Source organism: Danaus plexippus, assembly GCF_018135715.1.
Source record: "Danaus plexippus chromosome 13 unlocalized genomic scaffold, MEX_DaPlex mxdp_15, whole genome shotgun sequence".
NCBI lineage: Eukaryota > Metazoa > Arthropoda > Insecta > Lepidoptera > Nymphalidae > Danaus > Danaus plexippus.
Window position 1 is genome coordinate 898,374 of NW_026869849.1, and position 27,652 is coordinate 926,025.

Genomic DNA, 27,652 nt, shown 5'->3' on the forward strand with positions numbered 1-27,652 from the left:
ATTCGTTAAGTCCATGGAATACAGTATTTTATTATAACACCTTCGTGGTAAATATGGGACAAGGGCAGAATATTTAAATCCAGAATGTTAAAGCTACGAACTACGATTCAGTCAGAAATATTATAACAGGAAAAAATAAATAAAAGCACAATAATGTATTCATGTCACTTAAGTTGCAGTCAACATCTGTGTGTAAATAAAAAATAAGTAGCTCTTTAAAGTATTTCTCTTACAAATCAACTAGTATCGATTTGAAAATATTGATACAGTTTTTAAATTATAGATTTAACAATTTTTAATAGTACATAAAATATTATATTGTGTAAAAAAAATATGACACATAAGAAAAATATTTCGTGTAAGTTATTAAAACTACAATAAATACTTCATGTAAACAACTTTCAATGAATATTTCCGTTTAAAATGAATGACAAGTAAACATCGTCTAACAAAACATTGCAGTGATTATCAGAACAGCTAATGTTTGGCGTAAAATCGATAACATTCATCGAAATAATGACTCTAAATCGATTTTTGTGAATAGTTTTCGCGTTAAGAACATTTACATACATATGTAATTTTTTTAATTATACCTTTACTAAAACGTATATATTTAAGAATGGTATTTTTCTAACGATAATATTGGATAATATCAGAATATTGTGAGTTATTCACTAGTGTTATAACGACAATGTCAACGACATGTTGGATTTTTGGGCGGGAACTGTTTTTATTCGTTCTGAAAACTGTCAATTATGGCCGACCATATATTTAGTAGTAATGATCAATTTGCGAACACAGTTATATGAAGCTCATTATAGCATCATGAATAATTTATTAAAAAAATAACCTTTTTCACTGTCTTTTAATACAAGTAGAAGTGAAAGCGATTTAATATTTCCATATAATATGCCATATAAGTTTATATCTTTTCCGATTTAGGATGCTTAAACGGTGACTATGTTAATAATTTGTTAATATAAATGTATTATAGGTCACACGGTGACGTGTAATTTTCGGTTCGATGCACATTTATTTTTTGGTTCAAGTCGAAACTTAATGTCTGTTTCCATAAGACCAAATAAAATTTTAACAAAAAAAAAAATACTATAACAATTTACGACCGCTGTTCTTAGCATGGCGAACATAAAAAAAAAAATATGTTTCGTTTAAAAGTGATGGCGTAAAAAAATTAAGATAACAAAAAGATAGAATAAATTTTTAAATTATAATAACAACATGTTATTTTCTTATTTAACTGAAAATAACAGTTTATATACCTCCTTTTTTAATATTCAATCGCTTCTTCTTTTATCTGACTTGAATTATATATTATACACTTTATTCATTTACGAGACAATTAAAAAAATGTTCTTTGCAAGCTTTAATAATATAATCATATGCATTATATTCAAAGATGACGAGACGTTTAGAAAAAAATGACAATGGACACAGATAATGTTAGAAACAATAGCACTTCCTCTTCCTATATAAGTACATACATTGTAAATGCATCATCTTTTAAATAATTTATGAAAATCACTTCTTAGTTATAATTTAGATTAAAAAATTGCTATTATTATTTTCTAAAAATATAAATTTTACTCTTTTATATAAATATCTATTTTAATTCTTCAACGATAGTGGTACATAGCAAATATCACAAATATCATCTATTATAGACTTTGAATCCTTGCAACAGAAAGAACAAAGAGGTTTGATATTTTTTCGCAGTCCTTTTTAAAACCATTGAAATTTGCATAAAATTGGATATGGCGGTAATTATTTACGAATTTCATAAATTATTGTGCTTTGAAATAAGGATTAAAAAAAAAAACGTATGCAAAAAAATCTCATACGTGAAAGAAATAGATCAAACCAAACATCCGTTTATCATATTTTAAACTCTTCTGTACCAAAATACCCAAAAATTAACGAAGCATAAAGAAGTTAAACTAAAATTTATCGTACAAACTCCATAGCCTTCAATACAGGCTCAGTGGTGTAACAAAAAACAATTGCTATGATCATTAAAAATGCCGGACGCCAGCACAGCCGCCCAGTTTAAATCAGGCTCCCGCGAAACGAACATCATTCTAAATTTGAATTTAATTTTTTTATAAACATAGACAAAGAATGCATGCCAGTTGACGGTATAGCGAACAGGTTTTGCATGCGGTCAGTGGCTCGAGTAAGGAGGATGCACTAGGGTTCTGTGTAACGAAATGGAGCGGTTTACTTTAGCGGTAAGTTGTATTATTTTTATATAAATAAGCTTTATACTTACTATAACTGTAATAAATTAATATCCGAATTCTTCGTTTGTGAATAATTTTGCGTCGATTAAAACTGATAAATTCTAAATATGTTAATATTTAAATTACTTACATTGTTTTATTAAAGAATAACACATTACGTTATATAAACAAAAATTATAAATCCTTCAAAAAATTTATTTACTTACTCATTGGCATATTAAAAAAATATTTTAAATGTAAATAGTTATAGTATTTAGATTTAAGGTAAAATTTTGTTGAATCAGTAGATAATATTCTCCGGAGATTTACTAATACGCAAAATGTAATAAAAGTAATAATTTCAATAAACTTCAACTCGTCTTCACTACAAAGATATTTATATTATTATATTATTTTGCGAAATAAAATTGTTTTAATCAAGTAGTATTCAAGCATAAACTTATTTATCGTATCAATGTTAAAACATGGTAACAAATAAATAATGCAATTATATAATAGATTGTAATGTTAAATATCATACGAAACAAAAAACCGGAAACCATACTAACGGTGGAAATCGTAACTAAATCCGCTCGGCCGTTAACGAGAATGACATATACCTCACTCCGCAGTCGTCCTTTACCCTTATAATGAGTTTGAATAAGCACAATAAATACAGACGGTTTTCATGTTAACATTAATATAACCCCGTTGATAATATTATGTGAGAAAATTTTAGTGTGAAAAACTGAATACTATCTGTTTAGTTTGACGAAAGAAACACGTATTAAAATTGCTGTCGTGGTTTGTAGCCCTAAAATTAACTATTAGGGATGACCTTCCGCCCACAAGCTTACATTGACCATAGTTATTATAAACAGATTACAACTAACACTGTTCATTATATATAGTGTTTTATTATATAAATACTGCCATATAATAAACCATACGAAGGAAGTTTTTTTTAGATTCTTTTATGCCATTTCCGGTGACAATAACTACTTTAACTTTTTAATTTTCATTACAAAGAATTTTAGATTTTTGACTCTATAAATAACACATACCTACATACATATATACTCTTATATTTTTAATCTGTATTATAATACCTAAGTATATTTGGTAACTTAAAAGATACTTCATAAGTTATAAAGCCACATTAAAAAAACAACAAACATTTCATAAAGAGGCTTAGATTTCAATTCTTGAATAAAAGTAATAGATTTTCTACGCTCAGGGTTCGCAATCAATCAATCGACAATTATCGTCATTCGATTGTTTCCAAAAGCTCGTTTCACACTAACGACTATCCCTCACATGTGTCCCAAACCTATAATCTAAATACATTTAATTTTACTATCATTATTTTCTGTAAATTTCATATATATTTTTTATTATAATTATAAAACCATCTCTCATATTTACTACGCCCTACAATGGCACTCGTTGGGGACGACCTCGTCAGACAATAGTGTGACGTCACCCGTCGAGCCTTGTGAACTCACCATACAGTATTTTAGGTTCAATGTAAAATTTTGCATATATTTTGTAATATCAGATACATTAACCAAATACCCTTTTACGTTTTGTTTATCTTAATTATGTCAAAACTATTTCAGCTATACCAAAACTATTGCGACTTAAACATTGACATTATTTAAGTTCTTACTATAATTAGTAAGATTGTTTGAATTACAACAAAAAAGAGAAATATAAATAATTTAGACGTAAGGCTGATATGTCACGGTAATAATAAAGTGATCGAATGATTCTTGTTTAGACAGAAAATAATCAGTCATATTGTTACACTAATGGAGGTATTTATGCCAGTTGATACGTTTACAGAAGGTTCAATATTATGACTGTTTTGATTACATACATATGAAAATAAAGAATTTTTCCTGCACTTTAATCCAATTGAAGCTGTCTATTTATAGGTCCTGTGCATCATAGCTCTTTTTGTCATCCAAACTTATGGGGATGGGTCTGTTTTATCATCAGTACTAACTCCTGAAACAGTTCGTCAAGAGAGAAGCTATGATAGGTACGGCTATAGACCCTACGATAGAGACGATCGACCCTCGAGATGCGGTCGATGTGATGATGATGATGACGACGACGATAGGAGTCGCGAGAGAGGTGATGACCGCAGATCGAATAGACCTAGTTACGGTAGTAGGAGTGATAGGAATAGAAATGACAGTGATGACGACAGATATGACGGAGATAAAAGAGACTCGAACAGAACCAGCACTGACGAGGATGGTGACGGTGGAAGGAAAAAACCTCACGATAGCAAAGACAAGGACAGACACCATGGGAGACGCGATAAAAACAGAAATAGGTATGACGACCGGGATAGGTACAGGCCGGATTATTACGACAGATTCTTAAGGGATCCTTACCGGGATAGGTATGATAGGGACAGGTTTTATGACGACCCCTATCCCAGGCGGCCCGGATACGACAGATATGATGATTATGGAAGATACGATCCCTATCCCACTTCAGGCTATAGAAGGCCATATTACGAAGATCAGTACGATAGAACTGGTGATGTTTATGGAGGTTACGGACCTGGAGTCGGCAGGGGACCTCATGAGAGGTGAGCTCATTGTACATTTTAATATCGTATTTATTTTCTAATGCTTAATAAAATTTATTCATTAATTTTCGTGTGTAGTCCTTGTTATAGTAGTAGTAGTAGATAATAATAAATGAGACAGTTACAACAATAGGACGTATTGGACTACCAATTGTATGGATTGATTTTCATCGCTTTCACAACTGTATGGGTCAGACGTTGTATAGGTAATTGTTTAAACCTAACGGCATCGCATCCTGTCATTGGAATACGTATATTTTAAATTATAGATTATTAAGACTGCTTCTAGTTTTGGTCACAGACTGTGACCGTGACCGTTCTGTAAATGACCTCAGTAGTAATAATTATTTTTCCATTAAAAAACTTTATTTGCTTTGTATGATTTTATTTATGTTGAATATTATGTACGAGTTTTTAATTCAAACGATTGCAAATCTTGTTGTAAAGCTAATTCTAGGCAATTATTCAATTTGTTCTCAGATTTTGACATGTTAATGCGCCATTACGAGAATACCATTGCTGCGTTAATGTAAATTGCAATTCATTCTTGAGGCCTGTTAGTTTGTTGTTTAGACGTCTGTTTTATAATGTTGCTATATTCAATAATAAATTTAATAAATAGAGTAAAAATAAGTTTAAAATGTTTGCTTGTAGATAAATTTAAGTCTCTGTTTGTTTATAAAAAAAGGACTTCAAAAACTAAAAAGTATAAAATAACTTTGTAAATATTAAAAATAATGCATCTCTTATGCGAACCTTAAATAATAATGAAATACGATCATTATGAAAATAAACCCATCTAAAATTTAAATATAACAAATAAAATATGAAAATTTTAAACGGTATTAGATTATTTGCTCTCTCTATGGATCCTACATAATGTGTTTTGCTTTAAAGGAGTTTTGGAAACGATTAAACTGTAAGATTAAATATCTCCGGCATTACCATGACGAAATAGAATCGGGCCAATGTAAAGATATCTCCTGAGATTGCCCCATTATTATATTAAAACTAGCTGAAGCCCGCAACTTTGTCCGCATTTCTTGATATATTGTGACAAAGTTTTAGTAGGGACTAGAAAAACACACCACTTCACAAGTAGTGCTTATAAAAATCGTTGTTAGTAGAACAATATTATTTTTTATTGAATGAAGATATTGCAGCAGTTATTTTTTACATCAGGTCCAAGTGTCTTAGAAATACAATTTCGAAAATTAACAGACCTCAGACAATGTATTAGGATATTATATATTATTAGTATTATTTTAGTTTCAGACCTTGGGATGAAACGTATCGCGGTCAGGCTGGTTGGGACGCCGGCGGGAGAGGGTACTACTTCGCATCAGGCAGACCTGACTCCACGTGGGGACAGAGAGAATATTCTAGGTATATCTACTTTAAAGGGCATACAGTGTATCTACTTCTAATTTGGTGTATAGAGAATTTGACAGGCAGTAGTTGATGTTTTTTCAGTGGTTTCCTGTAGTAGCAATTCAAGTGTTACTACATAAAAGAAGTACGGAAAGAGACACAAAGACATGTGTAGTTACGTAAAAATATGTTAATTTGATATTTAATTTCCAGGCCAGGAACTGGAGGGTGGCAGAATGGGTACTCATCAGGATATAATGGATACACTGACCAGGGGCAAGGGTACCGTGGGACAGGGATTGGATACGGTTCGGGTAGTGGATATGGGTCAGCTGGTGGATACGGGACGGGAGGTGGTTACGGATCGGCTGGCGGATATGGATCCGGATTGGGTTACGGATCGGGATACGCAGATGGTTATCAGGACTTTAGCTACGGACAGACCAGCGGATGGCGTAATGTTGGAGAACGAAGACCTTACAGGGATCAGAGGTGAAAGATGTTCACGAAATAATATTAAGACATCTAAATAAAACTAATATTATTCGGATTATAGTACGCGCATTTTATTACTTAAAAAAAACTACACCGTGATCACACGCAGACGAGATGTGAATGTGATCACGGCTGCTGCAAAGTAACCGAAACGTCGGGAGTGTGTAGTTTTTTAAAATAATACGCGTAGTATGATCCGAAAAATATTAGTTTTATTTAAATGAATACTAGTAAAAATCTTAGATTTCACTATTAAAAAATCTGTTTAAATATGAAGAAATTTAACATTAAAAAAGGATCATACTTCTGAACTAGCGACACGTCATCTTATACAGAAAAAATATACCAAATAGGTTTTAACTGAATGTAAATTTGTAAGAACTTGGAAGATATTGGCCCCACTACGACAATTAAAATACTTTAAATAGAGTGTAACATGTGGATCACCAACAGAGTTATGTTAGAATAGAAATGAACAGCCATCAATGTGGTTTGTCAAATCTGAACTTCAGATCCTTTAGATTGGAGGCTTTTTTCAGTCGATTTGTTTACAGGAGCAGACGCTGCTAAAGAGTTGTTTAAGCGACTGCTATTTTATAATCTGTAAGGAAATTATTTTCATCGCGCTAAGAATTTGTGGCTAACGATTCTCTGAGCTTGTGGTGTGGACTCTGGGTTTCAATATTCATTATAACGTGAATAACATTTGATAATATATGTGTTAAAAAAAACTGATGGTTATATTACATTAAAATTTTCGACTTACAATTGATACTAATGTCTCATTAGGGTTTTTAAAAGTGTTTTTTTTTTTAATCTATCTGATACTGCTATTTCTAACTAAACGAATGCTAAAAATTCGTTCTCTAGGACTAACACACGTACTTGTATGTTAAACATAAATTGTCAGGGATGTATTTGTTAAAGACAAAATTCCTTCCAGCGGGGTGGCTTCTACGATAACCAGAATAACCCAGGACAACCAATACGGACAGAACCGTCAGCCAGGACAAAACCAGCAGACTTACAAACCAGCAACCCACGGCCAAAGCACAACTCTAGCAACCAGTTATTTATATCAGCGAGATGACGCCCAAGCCAAAATTGACACTACCGTGGCGCCATCTTAATTGAATTTTATAATACCTATAAGGACATTCGCTTTTTAGATAAATAATAACTTTGGGTTTAGACACATAATATGTACCGATGGCTATATGTCGTATCTTTTTTATACGGCTGTAAATCTATTTAATTTAGAAACTATAAATATTTACAACATAAAGTTAAATCCGTCTAAAATGTGAATCGGGTTGTTTTAATCTTAAACTCTTCTTAAGTAGATTGAATATTTCATCAGCTTCCTTGATCGTGATGTGACAAATCTACAGTGTGACTCGTTCTATGTTTTTTTTTAATTTTTTTGTGAATAAAAATTTACATGGATATTATTTGTATCATTAATAACATTCTTCTTCCACCCAAAAATATTACATCGTTTTATAAAAAAAAGGCAACAAGTATAGTGTTAAAGATAAAGATTTTTTTCGAGAAAAAAATATTTGGTTAAAACGCCCTCTATGAATAACCTTACAAAATTTGATTCATTAGGTTAATGTCACAAATGTATCATAGATGGCGTAACATGTATTCGACTAATGCATATTAAATCAAATATATTATATCCCATATTCAGTGGAATAGCGTATTTTATTAAATAACTAAGGAAAACAACAGCATAATTTTGTGATCTTATTAATTCAACGCGACCAATTCAAAATTAATTAAGGGGAAAAAGTTCATTCTTTTTTTAATTTCAAGTCCACACAGAAGGTTCGTCTTTTATAAGTAGATAAGACAAAACTTAGACTACATCTCTACCAATTTTTTTTTTGTTAATCTGTTTTCGTTGTTATGTTATGTCATTTTATTACAAAAACATTGTGTAAAAATATTATTTCGACCATAGTATAAGAGTATGCTGTCGAATTGATTAGTAATTAATATATTTACCTACTATAGATATTAAATATTACGTATTGAAATACTTAGCGACGTCTAATCAGTCGATTTATTAAACGATATCTTTGAAGAAGGTGAATTATTTTAATATAGCACACAATTAACTATAGATATGATAAAAAATATATTGATTAAACAGAATTATATCACTTTCGGTCTGGTATCCCCGCGGGTTGAACGGAAACTGAGGGTATTTTTTTTTTACTTGTTAAAATATAGAATATATTTTATCTGTATTTCCCTAAATATTAATTCGATCAAGTTTCTATACAAACTTTTTCATTTTAGGGATAAGGGAGTACAGATTAAATATACGTGTAGTGCAATAAGATGACCGAGCAAGATTCAGCAAAAGGTGGAGAGGAGTCCCCGGCAGTGTCGGGGGTACTTATAACCAATGGACCCGGGAATGCGTCAAATCTGTCTCCTGATAAGGCGTGAGTATTGAAAGATACATTTACAGGATATACACCGATGACGTCATCAAATCGTTCATGGCCGCTTCGGGAAACCATTTTGCTTACAATTAGTATTGAAAAAAAAAGAAAGAGTTCAGTGCCTTTACAATAATTTATTGTAAACTTAACTTTATTGGAGCTATTGTTAAAGAGTTCATATTTATTCTAATTAAGTACTTTCACCGATGGTTAAAATGTTGCTATATAAAAAAATGCTTATTTTGACTTATCATTTTTGGAAAACATCTAGATTTATTAAATGGTTCTGTTTTGATGGATTAAACATAATATTACAGATTTTTAATGTCCCGAGCCTCATTTCATATCCGACAAAGGATAGTTTAATTGTAATTGCAACACTGAATTAGACAAAACCTTTGAACAGCCATCGAATGCATGATATCATATATATGTACATAAATTAAATATTTTATAATAATGTAACTGTTACAAATCAATCAGTGATAAGGGCCATTATCGATAATAAAGTAATCGCCGGTATATAGTGTGCGTACATACTAATCAGACGATGTTTACTTGTAAGTTGTAAAGCTTTTAACAACGCCGATAAGCAATTAAATATTTTATTACAACTATTTCTTTATGTATTGATTATGTTTGATTTTAAATAAGATATTTTAATATTAAACTTCTACAAGATTTCCGAACGTAACAATGATGATGTTTCAGTTTCGTATAAGCTTTTTAGTAATGTGGCTGAAGTAAATAAAATATATTAAATTGGCAAAAAATCCTGTACATGATCGAACGTTTTTTCTAGATACATGTGTTATGTATATCCTTTCTATAGTTAGTGAGTAGTAAATATAATTTAATTTGCCATTTCTGAACGGAATTTTACACAGTTATATAAAAGTTAATTGTAAAATTAAATTAAAAACTAAATAATAATATTCTATTATGCAATGAGCCATTTAATATATACATACACACACACATACATATATGTATATATGTGTGCATGTATGTATGTGTGTATGTATGTATATACATGTAAGTTGAATCATGCCAATGACTCCAAGCGGTGCCAAATCAAGCCGCTATCAGGACTGGTTTCGTCAAATAGTTACATTCGTTAATTCGGAATAAATCACGAAATAGATGACGTCATCAATGACGTAAGCAACGACCGAATTTAAATCTCCATAATGTGTTTAGCGCTAATATTATTAATGTGATATTTAACCGAGTATTACTAACTTCGTGATATTATAATATAATGTATTAAATACACATATAAGTAATATATTCCTCGGAACTTACCTCATTAGGTTAATGATTTTCGCGAGTACTCATTTAAATGGTTTTAATGGATTAAGTTTTTATTATTAAGGCAATGTTGAGCTAATATCTAATTTAAAAACAACCGGAGTAAACTATATAAACTTAATTTAACGTAACTAAATTCAACTCGGAATTCGACAATAACAAGAAAATGTATAAAATGTATGGAATCGATTTAATTATTAATAATTAGTACCAATTAACTTTATCACTTAAAAATATATATGTATATTAAACCACGAATATAACCGGGAAGATTATATGATGTATGAAATGATATGGTACTGTAAATAAAGATGTATCTCTATAAAATAATTTATCTTAATTGGAAACCATTTGGTTGTGTCAGGGCTGTCACGAGTCACGATACATCCAGAGCTAGACATCAGAGCAACGTTTGTATGAATAAGAACTAATATAAGGAATAAAGTGTCAGACACCGTCTCCTGTCTTTCGGATATCACGGTTACTATAAAACAAAGTTTACTAGTGAAGATAATAGAAAATAACTATGAAATACCTACTATGTTGTATTAAAATGAGTACTTTTAATAATCTGTTAAATTTACTCTTAAGTAATTTTCTTGTAATTCCTTAATATATTCTACCATTTTTAATGCTTTTAATGTTGTTGCAGCCCTAAACAAGTTATGCTTTTGATGAGATTGTATAGCGTTCATTGAGAGCGAATGAAGTCCAAATAACTAATAATATTGATGTTAATTGTAGTCAATAGCCATACTGTACAGTTACTGCATACATACAAAGCTTATTTGATAACAGACGGACAGATTATATTGTTAAAGATATAGATAGCAGAGTCTAGACATGTCACTAGTTGATAATTCTTTAAAATCACAATTTTAATGCTTTAATCTTAATATTTTATGTGTTTAGGTTCTAATTAATAAAAACATCCAAAATGGCGGATTCTTTATATTCATCAGATTAATTAAAGTAGTACAAATACCTACTTCTTCTCAGTTCTTCTCAGTCCTTGATCGTCCTCATTTCTATTCACCACTGACAACATCAATATGCATTTGTTACTGTGTACATTTAAATAAGGATAAAACTTGTTTATTTAACTTGCGCTTACCTTGTATTTATATATTTGTATGTAGAATATTGTTAATTTAATACGAGCAAATAATTAAACATATTTTATCTAATGTGACGAACGAATCGGATATTGTCACGATTAAAGGAAGTGTTAAGAAATAAGAATCATCTCTAAATAATATAATTTCATTTAAAACTTAGAAATGGATACGCTAAAATACTTGAAGTCAAAAAATCTTGGATATTTCCCGAACTATATAGAAAATCCTTTTAAAAACTCTACATTTAAAATAGTTGCGAGAATCATTAAAACGATCTAATTATATGGCCTTCATTGAAATTCTTTATTTTAAACAAACACTTATGAATAATAGTTTGTATAAAAAGTTCTGAATACATTTAATATCAACCAGAGAATTAATTAACATAAAATTACTGCATATGCTTTATGATAAACAAACTCCAGTAAAAGCGAGTCAGTAGCTTTTAACAAACGGATGTTCTAGAAGGTTCTATATTCGAAAATTATGTTTTTAAATATATTTGTATCATACAGAACCTTTTTTATACATTACACAGCCATTTTATACAATTTTATTAGTCATCCCTGTTGGCTAAAATGGAAGACGTTTTTACATTAAACGCATAACTTTGATATAATCTTCCTTGTATAGTTGTATCCGAAGGCCGTGATAAATTAATTTTCCTCTTCCTTTTAGTTATTTTCGATATAAAAATGCTTATATTATATATGTAGTTGCTATAATGCAGTTTAGTAATGATGATTTGATGAAGCAAAATCACATGAATCTAGATTCTATATAATAAGGCAGATTCCATTAAAATTGATTACATTTTACCGTTAGTAAAGGAATAAGTAAATTCAGGTTACGGGTTTCTAAAAACGATTAAGGTGTTGAACCTTATCAGAAAATAAGACGAGCTGGAAATATAGACGATAATTTCATCGACACGAGCAGGTTTCGAACCCGCTACCTTCGTTGTGGCCTACCAGATCATATTCTAATAATTTCAACTCAAGACTTCTTTGATTTACGTATATGATTTTGATTCGCGGCTGTCATCTCGTCTTTAATTACATTAGTAAATCGTTACGGTATTCACATATATTCTACATTTAATGACAATAACTTACATATAACTAGATTTTTAAATAAAATACTTAATAATTTATTAATACATTGCTTTTATTCCGCTTACAAAATTTCATATTTTAATTAAAAAGAGGCAAAACAAATCACTCATGTCTGCGAAGCCGTTAATCAAAACAGTTTGATATTACGTTCGGAACGGTGACCTTAACTAATTGTTATTTCAAACAGCTTTTCTAGTGCGAGATGTCTTCAAACTTACTTTCGTGTTTTATCGACAGGTCGGGAATTGAAACAATAGATCGTGTGTCTTGATTTGTTCGTATACTATACTAGGTTCCGAGTGAATTCAGCATAAATGAAAACAAATAATTCTGAATTTTAAATACTACTGTAAAAGTTGCTTATTGGAAAACAGTCTATATTACACTCTACCTTACGACCCGGAGTTCACTAGGTGTAAGTTGAACACAGTGTCTAATTGTGTCTCTAACTGGAAAACGCTCGCGATGACACAGCGCGCTCTCACTTGACCGGTCCGGGGTGTGACGACTGACGGCAGTTTACCGCCAACGCTCACGAAGGTTCCATGTCAACGGCGTCGGTTAAAAAAGCGTTACGTCAAGTTTAAACCGTGCCATTATTTGAAATTTATATTTTACTTAAGTTCTCGTTTGTAGTTAGTTGTTTTTTTTGTTGTTGACGTAACTGATAGTGATTGCTATCGATAAGGTGATAACAGTATCTATAGTCCGAGGACTGGAGTTTGTTGGTTTTTGTGATGCATCTATCGGAATGTGCATTGTCGAATGTTGGATTATAATCGAGTTTCGGCCTGAACGAGGTGAGTCTTTTCGCGAAAGGTCAACGACACTAACATGTTTTCAAAAATAGTACGCTAAGGACCAGCAAGTAGATGCATGCATTATTAATGAAAATAAGTAATTTTAACATAATCTTGATACTTTCTGTGTGTTACACCTTTAAATAGGTCAAATATAAAACTCACCAACTAACTCACTATCCCAATTTCAAAATAGAGTTAAGTTTCAAATAATTTCACATCTTCACTCAAGTAATAAAATTTAACTGTTGTTTCTACGCCTTAATAATATATTTATACCGAAAACTAATGAAGTAAAGAGAATGAACATTTTATTGGTCTGTTCGTTTATGTCTGTATATATCCAAAACGGCCAAATTTCTTGGGACTATATTTGGTATCAAATATTGAGATAATCAAATATATATATATATATATATATATATATATATATATATATATATATATATATATATATTTTATATATATATTTATTTATTTATTTGATTTGGGCCAAATTAAATACGTAGAATATTCCAATTAGTAAATATTATATTAAATATCAAGGTATATGTTCGAAATATCAAATAAGAATAAGTAACAGATTAAACTCCCAGCCTAGTTTAGTGTGGTGTGTGTACATGTAAATAATCTGTTAAATATCACGTTAGCCAGTATTATTTACATGCGATACAAATATTTAGTCTCCGCAAATAAGGTTAAGGTTCTAGTGCATTCGTCCGCTTAGATTATTTGAGTAATCAATGTACTCATTAATTTTATTTGCTCGAACATTTTTTACATTCGAACGAATTTTTTCTCGTAACTAAATAAATAAACTATAGTATTTCACTCTTAAACTGAATGTTTGTTTGAAGTTCAGATATATTGCTCATAAAACAGAATGACACCGACTTAAACCTGTAAATATCTTCTATAGCTAACGAGTACTTCCGAAAGCGGGTAACACCGAGGAAAGCGACTAGTATCTCGTGTTTAGGACGATGATACTTATATAGACATGTTTTTGATTTTGAATTTCGATAAATAAAGGAAATCTATTCATTAATGATTATCAAAACATTATTTCTTAATTAATTTACAAAGTAATTAGAGATAAAATTATACGCTGTTTATTAATTTTGATGCGTACACCGCCTTTTCATATTATGTCAATAAATTATGTAATTTATTTTAGAATAACTCATCGGAAGTGAAAGTTATATATGTAAAATATATTTAAATGAAACGAGAAAAAAAATATAAAAATGTAGAATATTTAAAATTTTTATATTACTCACAATGATTTAAGTCAGCGTTTGTGCTCATTTAAAAATAGAGATTTTAAAATCAGAATATTTTCAACCTCGTACTATCCTATTTTTTTTTACGGACGAACAACATTGTTTTATCACACACGACCTTCATTAGGATAACTAGAGCACATCTATCGTAATCTGATTTGAAAATTCTCCTTTAAATCTTACTTTCGAAGCACTATGTTGTAATCGGAGATTTAAAAAATAATACTGCTCTTCGATACTAATTCACATCAAACCTATCCAACTTGTGGGACTTCTGAGATCTTAATTTCTAAACTATAATTTAATATTTGACATCCGCTGTCAAAGTTATAATTATTATGACATATATATATTTTTTTATATAACATATTAGGCTTTGAGCTGAAACTGGAATCCAGCAAAAAGTAGCCATTACCTTTTACATAATTACGAAAATGTGTTTTAAGTTCCAAAACTCGTTTTTAGCAGTCGGTAGTTTTTTTAGCGTATTCAATTAATGTTACTTTCTTATAACTGAATTATTTCGTTTCTTGGTGCGCCGCCATTTTGGTCGACGTGTTGTTTTTTTATTTTTATATTTCTAAATTAGGAAGCAAACCAGCAAGCTGGTGGAAACGAAATTAGGTACAACATCTACGTACAAACATTTTTTTATATCTGGATTTCGAGCTTTTATTCTTTAATGTATAAAACAGAATATATATTGTTATATATTTTCTTCATTTGAAATAGTGCACTTATGTGGAAATACTTCTCTAAAAATTGTAAGAGCTGACTGGTTCTATTTATTATATTGCCAGAACTTACCGACGTTTTAATATTTTCACGAAATCATATTTTTTTTTATCTTCATATTAATTCAGCTTAACGTTACATTATATTCATTATTATTATTTTTCCCCTGCACTTTTTCATGAAGAATTCTTTTAGTAGGTATATTGACACAATGAGTCTATGGTATTAGTTCGCAAGATAAAGTATTTTTAAATGTCAGGTGTAATGGGATCAGTAAACTATTTATAAAAATATATATAAAACAGGAATAGTAACTTTAAGCCGCCACCTGTCACTGTCAGGCACATGTCATAACGGTAAAAAGATGACCCAATAAAAACATGAAAGGTATTTCAAGTAACACGATATAATTTGTGTAATTTATAAGAAACGGTGACATTATTAATTAACATAGTATTGAACGAACGTTTTTTTATTCTACTTAATTTTTTTTTTTTTTTGACCCAATCACGTTTAAAAAAATTGAATTTTTTTTTTAAACTATGACACGTGTTATTTTCAAAATTTTACACAAATATTATATTCCGATAATCTCCACATTAATATAATTCCAGTCAATGAAGCCGCATTATAATTAAAAAATAATAATAACACGAAATTGGATTGTAGATTGTTTCAGAACGATTTAATTCATACGGATGTACAAAAAAAAATTGATTCATAGATTTTCTAGAATATTATTAGAAGTTTCACTTTCAAACGGATTTTATAATAGCATCACTACGGATAAATATTGAATAATGTTTTCAAATGTTATAATTCATGATGTAATATGACTAACGTGTCTGTTTACAACTATTGACACTCGCCAGCCATTGTTTTGGACTAATGCATTCAAGAGCGACGACGTTAGCGTTAGCTTTGATCGGGCATCAGGATAATCATAGTTTTTAGTGACTGTATCAGAGAGAATTCGTTTATAGTTTTTTTGTTGACATTATGATTTTTTTCAATTCACAAAAATATAAACGATCGACGAAATTTTTTCAGTCATCTGATGTCAGTCTAATGACGTCGTAATATGACCTACTTGGAAATGGTATCTTGACTCTTGATGTTAATTTATTATATACACAAACATGAGAAGGTGAAAATTCAAATAATACCTAATACTGAAAAGAAAATATCTTAACTTCCTTAAGAGCACAATTAATCTTTATTGATTACACAGAATATTGAGATCATTTTATAATTGGTTATAATAGTTAACTATGAAAATAATGTTACTTTTTGTTTAATGTCACAACTCATAAGTATACGACAGGCGTCGCTGACCTAATATTATTATCACTAAAACGTGATGATACAATGAAATAACTTACCGTTGTCTATGACTCAACAATATTTATCATAGACAACAAATACACGAAATATACATATATATATATATATATATATATATGTGTGTATGTGTGTGTGTGTGTGTGTGTGTGTGTTTACATGAGGTTATACAACCTTAAGGATGATTTCACATGTCAATAGAAATTAAACCTTATTGATGTAATATCTAACATTAAAAACAAATGGCGGGTGTTCACAAAATACCGGATAATTAATTTTAAATCGATGTTTAATTAATATTTATTATAATTGTAATAATTGAACTAAAATATTAGAGATGAATTTGTGTTCGCTTCAGACATATGTAATGTCAATTTTAATAAGTAAACATTTCAGTGACGGTCTAAGCGGTGTTTACTCAGCTTTATAAATAAAGTGTTATGTTTTCTATTAATGATGTATGTGTAAAAATATATATTAACAATGTGTCTTAATTTATTTTTAACACACTAAAAACTATTATTAATTTTAAAAACGTTCATTGAAAATGTGATAATGAAATATTACTCTTGCAACACATATATAAAAAAAATTAAATAAAAAAATCATATTAAAAAAAAAACTATAATTTTAATCTACAAAATTATTATAAAAACAAATACGCCAATAAAAACTAACTTTGTTGTTTAACTAAATGCCACATTAGATTACATTAAATATGCACTAGTTTTGAATCTATATATAGTGCATTTACATAAACACGATGTATGTATTGTATCATTTTTCCACACACAAACAATAATGGGAAAGCTTAGAAGGTAAAAAAGCTTTCACAGGCATGAATTATCGGTGTCCGTAAAAACGGGAAACTAACGCAGAAAGGTTCACCTTAAGAACTCGCATTAAGACGTCATGCGGTACTTCCTACGAGGCTTTCTAAATAACTTATATGTTAGAATGAAGCAACGGAAGTTACATCACATACGGCAATTTTTAAGGAAGTACTATAACAATGAGTGTACAATAACTATTTTCGTAATTTGTTTGATGTAAACGATATTGTGTATAGTGATGTGATTTTCAATATTCATAACATAATACTATTGAGAGGATATTAATGAAGATACCTTTATTTATTATTATATTATGTATATATATACACATATATATACATTTATGTGTTATACACTGTCACAGTTTCCTCGAACACCTAAAATATTTAATCCTTGTATTATACGTATGTAGTGTGCTTTAAACAACATTGGATGGGTACGAAAATATTAAAAATATACGTGTATATATATATATATATATATATATACACGTATATATATATATATATATATATATATATATATATATATATGTGTGTGTGTGTTATAATATTATTGTATATATGAAACGCGTCATGTGGGTCAGCCGCGCCTTGGCACACCTTGACTTTACGAACTGAAGCCTTTTAAAACTCTTTCATTACTTTAAACAACACATCATTAGAAACATAATTGAACTACTTTATTGAGTCATACACAGTCAAGTGTTATTATTATATTAAAATGTCTTCATAAACAATTTATAGAACATTTATAATTAAATAAACGCCTTTATCCCATTCGACAAACTCCTGTGCTTTCTCAACGCAGTACTCAAGGTTATAATTCGTCCAGCAAATGAGGACGTTGACTTTGGCAAAATATTGAACGATTCCAGTACGAATGAAGCCATAGCATAAAAAATACATAGAACATAAAAAAAATATGTTATTTTTCTTTACTTCAATTATAAATGAAATAATAGAGAGGGTTAAAGTCGTGCAGCAAAAATGCATAGATTACAATTATATTATCTAAGTTTTATTTCTTAAACACTCGGTCCTTATATATAGATATATTTTCATTTGATTTAAAACTATTAAATTCTTAAAAAAACGAGGTTGCAGGCATCAGATAGTTTAGATATAGATCTTATATATATACAGAGAGAGTTTCAAAATTTCGTCGTCATAATTGTACATTTGTTTGTATAACGCCGCGTTTCGTATTTGAGATCGTAAATCTTAAATCTGACTCATAATATTGTATCGGAAGATAGATTGAAACGATCATTATACCGCCCACCGGACAAGTAAGGGGACTTTATATTCATTTATAACTATCATTAAAAAAGCCATTCATAGAACATGTAATCTAGGCATTTCATATATTTATATGGAATAGTATTTTTTTCATTCATGACCGCCTATAAAATTGTATAGTATTTGTGTAAGTTTAATAAAATGTAGAATACGGGAATCCATGTTTAGTCTTCTACAAAAGATAACAGATTATATATATATATTATTTACGCTAAAAGGTTCTCATATAGTAAAACGATACTAATCTTAACGCAAAACTATGATCACAAATAGTTCATCTCAAATCATTAATAACGCTTTCACCGATTTACTATTTTTAAATTTAATTTCAAAACCAAAAAGAATTTCACTATTCTATATAGAAATATAAAAACTTTTTGGTTAAAAATACATCACAAACAAGTACCTGCCACAAAACAGAAGGTAAATCCTGTTGTTTTCGTTGTCCATGGATTGAATCTTGCTTGCACATAAAAGATTTTTGTCTTCATTCATTAAAAAAAATATATCAAAAATGTTTAAGCCGAATTAAGTTTCTGCACACGTAATCCGTACTCATCCGCTATGACGCCATCTTATATTTTAGTAAAGTCCGTCTCATACTTGGTGTTGCTGTTCAAGGTTGGATATGTTAAATTTGGTGAAATCCGACAGACAGTTCTTATAGAGACAAAAGAAAGACTTATTCAAAGATTTTAGATTTAGATTTCAGTCCCAGGCACGGTTGAGGCTCCTCTCCTTTAAACGTGATGGACCCGACACCCGCACGGTGAATCCATGGAATGCTAAGAATTTTCGTCTTGTTATTATTTAGAGGATGGTATTAGTCAATATATTAATATTGTGTTGTATTTTGATAGATTAAAATAATATAAAACAATGCATTTCGAACCTGCGCTCACCGAAATTTCGTGTTCTAGTCGTTTTACAACTAAGCTATCGGGCTAGGTTCGATCGACGTCCCACTCGAAGGTAGGTGAATAATAAAAACAAAACTATAACTACCTACTGTACTGTAAGTGATTATGTTACCAGGAAATATCTCTTTCCTGTATAAGGCTCTTGTCAATAACAAGGTCTTAGTTCTTCATCAAAGGTTGAATCACTCAAGTCTATGCTGAAGTCTACGTTCCTATATGGTCATTCACGTTAAACAAGATGAGGCACAAATATGAAACGCGACCTCCATCACTATTCTCAAATCATTCGACATTATTCTTCTGTATTTATACCGTATTGTTAAATCGAATACAGATACAGTAAGGTTTCGAGGTAGTCTCACTGATTCGGTACAAATTTCTCGTCAAATTATCCTCTACGAATATCAAACGGTTTGGCGAATAACGTTTTTAACGTGGATATCAAAGAACCAGATATATGTAAAGCACATAATATGCCATGCGATAAATACTGAGACACAATAAGCTCTTTGTTTAGAACTCTGACTCACTGTGACAAACGATCTTTATGTTACGTGATCTTTGGATGCGTGTTGTTTTGTCTGCATCCATTCTGATAGGAAAAACTTGTTCTGAAAGCTGTTTTTGAACAAGAATATAGTACTGTCTGGAAACTGATGACGTTTCAGGTTTTAAATACCGAATTTTCCTGTCAATGATTAGCTATTTATACTACCACTGTAGAGTGGCTCTGTAAGAATTATATGATACATAACGTTGTCTTTATAAGTATGAGTTAAATTTTATCTCTTTTTATCTCCCAATTGAACATCTGTATACAACAGCCTAATTTATACATTCCATATTACAATGTTGTTTCTAATAGAATCAATTTTACTTTAATATTAAACCTATGAGATGGATGAATTTATGTGTGGATAGTCCTTAGACATTGACGCAAAAAGCGTAAATTGATTTTTATGAAAACTTACAATACTCGTATTTTATCTGTTACATCAGAATAGCGTATCCTATTTCTGTGTTCAAATTTATCCCATTTCTGTGCTTAAGTAGTGAAGTCACTTTACATAGGCTATAGTTTCTGTCGGCAAACAATTTAAAACAGCCACTTAAAATGTGTCATTCAAACAACGTCGCGTATAAAATGTAGAATAATTATATCATATAAATATGTGATTCTAATAAAAAAATTACGTCAAAAAATCATACAGAGCTCATATCGCTTGTTAAAAATGATAATGAAATCCGGATATACAAATGTATAATCGCAGAGCGTACCAAATAAAGGTTCTGTTCAATGATGTATCGGGTGGAAAGTCAATGGAGGCTTCATTTATAACTACGATTAAAATTCACGAAGCGCAAGCAACGCCGAATACGTCCACAGTAACGGTCAACGTATACCTATTTGAATTTTCTAATTACATTTGTGGGTGAGGTCACGTTATGGAAAACTATTCAAATTAATTAAAATGCATTAAGTAAAATTTGTCATACATTTATTTAGTTATTGAGCATGTCTGCTAATGTTGGCTTTTAATTCGTTTAAATACTTAAAATTTGTTTACACCAAAAAAAAATTTTGTACTTTCAAAACTTAAATACAGATTGTGTAAACATTTTGATTATAGTTCAGAAACGTTTTATATCTATTGTGTTCTGTGGCGGCAAAGCTTGACCTTATTTAATCCAGCTACACATGGCACGATTAAATACACATATAAAAACAACAGCAAAGTGCTTTAAATATACAAAAACAGTATTTATATAAGTAAAAAAATGTTTATGCTAATAACGTTTTGACTGGTGACAGGTGACAAACGTGACATTTGAATAGAATTGAAAGGTGTTACTATTTTTTTATGACATCGATAGGCGTGGATTGTGATAATAATCAAAAAGAAGGTTCAATATATATAAGTATTCCTTCATTACTTTATAAGGCGCATTTATTTATTGCAAATATTATTTATTATTTAAAAGTGTACATATATAAACTATGAAATCGTCTAGCCCAGCATGTGACGTGGAGGTGAATGACTTGTGATTTTGGTTATACCAAAATAGATCTCAAACTTCTTGTCGCGAATTATAGTGAGAAATGTCGTTACTTTATGTCAGAACTTGCAATAATAGAGCTTCAAGATAGATCGTAGCTTAAGGAAAAAAGTTTTTTTAAAGTCCGATATGCACTAGCTTCCTACAATTTTGATCCGAGATGATAAAATAAAAACTATATATTTGAAAATATATCCAACTTTTGTATTTAAAATATTAATTAATGTAAGTTTTCTAGTTTGTTTCAATTTAAAGACATTTTTGTTAACACTGAATCGCCGTTTTGATTTATTTATTGTAAGTATATGATTTATGACCATACTGTCCGAACAATCCAAGTCCAGGCTGAATAGCGGGAGTCATTGCGTGTCTGTTCGCTATATACTTTTCAATAACAAAAAACTGTAAACACATTGAGAGTTCTGAGGGAAACATCGCGTGTACAGAGGCGGTTTTAATTAATAGATGACGTCACACCCGTACTTCCATAAAAAAAAATGTTGAGGAGGTACAATAGCGGCATTTTATGTTGTCGTTTGACATCTAAGAAGTTGTAAAGAGATTCCTATTGGCTTGGATTCTAGCTTAGCTAATCATATGGATAATGTTTGAGAAAATTACTAGAAGTAATCACGAAAAGCAAAAGTATGATCATCAACAAATTTACAAACAAAAATCTGTTTTTATCTCGATCTTATAAATGTAATATGTCGACGACGAACACGAGTAGGGACCATAAAGCTGCTACGTCGGCCATTTCTGTTTTAGAAATTTAGCCATACACAGAATTTGATACCACCCCACACTTGCATTACCAGCCTCCCAAAATAAATAATAAGATCACGATAAATAAAGTTTCTACATTAAAATACAAATAATTGATCTGACCTCGGTCTCTATTACTTCATTTAGTTTCCATCATCATCAGCCTATCGGAGACCACTGCTGAGCAAAGGCCTGTTCTCACATGGAGAAGGTTAGAGCATAAATCACCACGCTTGCTCAAGACGGGTTGGCGATTTCAATCTTATAACTTAAAATTATAAGACCAGGTTTCCTCACGATGTTTTCCTTCGCCGTCTGTCTGTCATTTAGTTTTAAGGTAGTAAAAATAAAATATTCTTTATTTAAAAAAAAAAAGGTTTTCTTGCAACTCTCTAATAGAAAATATTAATTCATAATAAACATAACATAATAATAATATAAAGAATTGTAACTAAATACAATGTAAGCTCTAACACTGTTTTAATCTGTATAAAAGGATATGACGTAATTCAAGTAATATTAATCATCCTTCCTTCCTCCGGTGCATCTAGCAATGACCTAATAGCCTGGATGTAACTGTCAGTTATCGAGCCCACGGGGAATTTTCTACATGAACACTAACTATTACTAGTATATCAAATTAATCATTATTCACAATTAGTTGGCATTTTCGAGTTTTTACATTTGGGTCACCAATTATTTAGTTGTCCTTGATTAAATATTAATTAACGTGTCAAGATTACGAAGCCTTAGAATTCTCGTTAGCAAATCTCCAGACACGCATGACAATTCACATTTCTAACTTATAGTGCTGTGAGATTTATCCGGTAAAGATTCATACCGATGAAAAATAAAAAATAATAAGAAGTATTTAAAAAGGTGAGCGAAACGTTATATCCATTTTTATAAGACTAACCCTCACAGATACAGAAAAATAAATCAGGCAGACCACTTAAACTTAATATAGATTAGTGCAATGTATTTAATCTATACCTATTGGTTAAATTAGCAAATGATTTTTGATTTTCATAAATAACATATAAATCTTAAATCCCCGGAGTTTTTCTATAAAATACACAGCTTTGCCACAGACTCACTTATTAACACTCGATGAGTAAGTCGTGACATCACTTACGATTTATCATATAATTAATATAGGCAGTATTAGTACTGTTCGAATGGATTATTTCAAACTTATATATGGATTGTTCTAGAAAATAAAATAAAAAAATGCGAGAACGTACGAATCTAATTCCAAGTTTATAAATGACTATCACAATAAAGCTTTAAGGTAATGTTTTCAATAACCCGTCGATATTTCCTGCCTTATTCTGCCTTTCGAAGTTAATTTTCATACAGTTTACTGACCAATAACCACAGGAATTTTCATTATTGAAACGATGTCGAAAAAAAATATAATTTACACAGACCGCAATATATTTTCTATATCTGTTAAATAAATATAAAGAAAAAATTATGTCAACAGATGACATATGCCATGGTATTCGTTATAATGCCAACGTGGTTGACATTAGATGGAAATATCACAAACGTTGAGGTTCCTTGGCTTTCCTTTCCAAGCCCGCGACGTATTAACTTAAAATGTCAGCGGTGTCATATAAAATATTTTTATCTAGTATCATACCAAATTAATGTCTGGACCATTTTAATACACTAAATAATAATGAAACGTTCAGCTTCGAGAACTGATATGGAACATAGATAAGATATTAAACATTTTTAATAAAATTAATATTAATAGAAAACAGAAATGTAGTTTGTTTTTTTTTTCAAACTAAATAAAATTGCTGTTAACGGTTTTTTGTACTATAGTTACACAAATTAAATGACGTCTTAACAAAATTGTGATACAACTCGTGACGTGTTCAAACTTCGAACGACGTACATATTTAAAATTTACCGATGACACTCATTTAACCCTTTAATAGCGTATTATTATGATTAAACGTTTCTTTAACAGTTATTTATTTGTGAATCGTTAAATAAACAGGCTCCATTGCTATTGTTTCATTGAACTTTACACTATTGTTTCCACAAAACTACAATTCACATTAAGTCATTACTATTGAGACGCATCTACACAAACGGAGTTATATATGATAAACATAACGTCAGTAACAACGGGAACTGTACAAAATCAAACAATTCATTAGCGCGTACTATAAATAAATAATCATTAATTTGTTGCAAAAAAAAAGCTTATCTGCGACATCCGTGAATGACCGCTTTAATGTTATTTACTCTTCCCAGGGCCTGGTTTATGATAGCGTTTATTTAATAGTCTCCCTTTGGACCTCAATGAGGTCTCGTGTCTCATTATGGGGTACAAAAGTAAAAACGAAGTGGATTGTGCACTGTTGTTTAGGATATTGAAACGTCGCGAACGGTGAGTTCAGAAATGTGTGGAAAAACTTATGGGATATGTTTTAATAAAAGCTTTGATCCGTTTGTAATATTCTAGATGTTTCTGGAATTAAATATAACCAGCAAGTGCAGTGTTCTAAACGTTTATTCTGAAGTGATTTTAAACGATTTTGTTTCGAAATCAGTGTAATTTCAATTATATATATTATGTGTTGTACATTTATTGTTATTCTTTGCTATTTGTTATTTTTTGTGTCGTCTTTATATTTGGTTACCGTCAATATACTGTTTCGTAATGTCAACCGGATGCTGTTCTTCTGAGAAACATCTTAGAGTTTAGATAACACGGTCTTAATGTTTCCATGTTATAAATAAACATACTACCAAGCTGTCTGCTGTGTCTGTAGATACCAAAAATTTAAGAGATACAAATTTTATTCCGATTACTTTTACTTTACTTTACCTTACTTTACTTGTATGATGACATTTTTTTCTGTCATCTTATTCTTAAATCACCTGTCACCTGTTAGTTGTCAGTTTTAGTGAAAGCAAATTATTTTTCCTTACCAACATCAACGTCGCTATCTAAAGTCTTGTGAAAATAGGCCCAGCCGTTTCTAAACAATCGCCAGAATATGACAGAAAGTCATTTTGACTTTTTTTTTGGTATGAATTTAATAATAAGATATTTCGAATACGATTTTTAGTATGAGCTTTTCGATAATTATAAAGTAGTGCTCTTGCCACAAGGTTTCATCAGTAGGTACACTATCTAAGAATCGTTGCCGATCTTTTATTCGTCAATCTATGTAGTGTGTGCAAATTTGTTGTTAGCTGAATGTTGTCGCCAGTTCGAATCTGTCTTTTGTTCATGAAATTCGTCTTTATATTAATTTTATTTGAACAGAATATTTTATATATCCAAAGTTTTCTTTATCTGCTAGAACTTGCTTGCTATTCTGAAACTTTATTAACTATTCTTTTGAAGAATAACACAAGATATTTCCTTTAAATCTTCAAACTATAACGAATGTTATACAAATAACGTATAATATATTTTATATATTATGATATATACAAACCGCAGTAAATACAAGGTCAAAGATAATAACCGTTAAGTATGATTCCTGTCAACCAGGGGGCGGCCATGTCGGAAGTACATTGCACCTACCTACTACATTACGCAAATGAGACACGTGACACACTATGAACACACCTCAATTTTTCTTACCCTTTTGCAGTATTAATACTATTATACCTTATGATATTGAATTATTTTGATAATTTTAAAAATCCTAATTATACAAGTCACAATTATACTTTAATATTAATTATATTATCTTTTAATGTGAAACACATATATATTTTTATTTTGTTTGTTTTCAAAAGATTTTCATACAACAATGACAAATAATGAACTATAATTAATGACATTGGCAGAATATACTGTACTCATTTGCACGGGTGAAGACGTAAATTAAAAAAAAAAAAATTGTTTCAGCTTTCTGCGTCCGGTGTCGGTGCAAGGCGTCATGGAACACTCCCTGCAGCACCGCGAGCGAGTCGGAGTTCAGGACTTCGTGCTGCTAGAGGACTTCCGCTCTGAAGCAGCGTTCATAGACAACCTGAAGAAACGCTTCCACGAGAACATTATATACGTGAGTCTCGCAAAATAATAATCACCATATATATTTTTTTTATTTGTGAAAACATCGAAAGTACAGATCCAAAAGAATATTTTTTCTTGGTCTAGTTGTTTTTATATACCAACGATTAATTAATGTGCTATATATGAAATGAACCAATCGTTGTCATTCCACAGACGTACATAGGCAACGTGCTGATCTCAGTGAATCCCTACAAGAACCTTCCTATATACACGGAGGAGAAACAGAGGCTGTACTACAAGAAGGCTTTCTTTGAGGCGCCACCACATGTGTGAGTCATTGTAAATTAGCACTTATTTTGTTACATGAAAGTATATTTCAGTTTATTCCCAACCAAGAAAATATTTAAGAATTTTTGTCTGATAGAAAGACATTTATATTAGGGAATAGTAAATATTTTTCACTACGGATGTCTTAATAATGGCTTTATCGTTATTAAGACAACAGTATATAGTATGAATATATATATATATATATATATATATATATATAACACCAGTTTCAGGACTATAGTGTCTAAGCTAATGCTTGAACAATGTTATCAGTGATAACTCAACAGTGGTGCTTACCACGGATCGATAATTGCCTTCACGTGACATGTTACACGTCCGCGGAAAAATTAAATAGTTTTTCATTAATATATTCTATTTAATTTGACCACAAATACATAATCTTCAGTTAATTCTTTTAAATTTTCAACACTAACAGAATAGAAATATTGTTCGTAATTAAATTAGTGCATTAAAATTTTCTACTCCGCGAGAACATTCGTCGGGCGTTTAGCTGTCGATTTTTTAAGAATATTTTATACTTTTGTTTATTTATAAATTACGTAGTACATATTTATTTAACA

At 30.3% G+C, this 27,652-nt stretch overlaps 2 protein-coding genes across 6 annotated transcripts in view; both read left to right on the forward strand.

Annotated features, from left to right (window-relative positions):
- Positions 1-2,056: 2,056 nt before the first annotated feature.
- Positions 2,057-8,154, forward strand: LOC116769987 (hornerin). Of its 3 annotated transcripts, none has more exons than XM_032661288.2 (6): positions 2,057-2,246; positions 4,175-4,842; positions 6,112-6,228; positions 6,427-6,705; positions 7,263-7,311; positions 7,652-7,758. In XM_032661288.2, exons 1-5 carry the CDS (start codon positions 2,226-2,228, stop codon positions 7,276-7,278), a joined length of 1,101 nt encoding a protein of 366 aa, XP_032517179.2. In that variant the 5' UTR covers positions 2,057-2,225; the 3' UTR covers positions 7,279-7,311; positions 7,652-7,758. The 3 variants fall into 3 exon arrangements, with proteins under 3 accessions (XP_032517179.2, XP_032517180.2, XP_032517178.2); XM_032661289.2 differs by having other exon boundaries at positions 7,269-7,311; XM_032661287.2 differs by lacking the exon at positions 7,263-7,311 and having other exon boundaries at positions 7,652-8,154.
- Positions 8,155-8,818: 664 nt separating this feature from the next.
- The window catches only part of LOC116769989 (unconventional myosin IC), a 28,364-nt gene continuing 9,530 nt past the window's right edge, over positions 8,819-27,652 (forward strand). The window contains exons 1-4 of one of the 3 annotated variants that reach the window (XM_061527882.1): positions 8,819-8,920; positions 9,019-9,167; positions 26,634-26,790; positions 26,955-27,070. In XM_061527882.1, coding sequence (XP_061383866.1) covers positions 9,061-9,167; positions 26,634-26,790; positions 26,955-27,070 — 380 coding nt within the window. In that variant the 5' untranslated portion in view covers positions 8,819-8,920; positions 9,019-9,060. Of the gene's footprint in view, positions 8,921-9,018; positions 9,168-13,224; positions 13,512-25,071; positions 25,155-26,633; positions 26,791-26,954; positions 27,071-27,652 lie in introns of those variants that run through there. The other 2 variants (XM_061527884.1, XM_061527883.1) reach the window with 2 other exon arrangements.

Bases quoted from the DNA above. Each gene is read 5' to 3' on its own strand.
- LOC116769987 (XM_032661287.2), top strand. From the start codon at position 2,226: ATGGAGCGGTTTACTTTAGCG. The intron at 2,247-4,174 runs GTAAGTTGTATT...GTCTATTTATAG, and splicing joins TGGAGCGGTTTACTTTAGCG to GTCCTGTGCATCATAGCTCT. The intron at 6,229-6,426 runs GTATATCTACTT...TTTAATTTCCAG, and splicing joins GGACAGAGAGAATATTCTAG to GCCAGGAACTGGAGGGTGGC.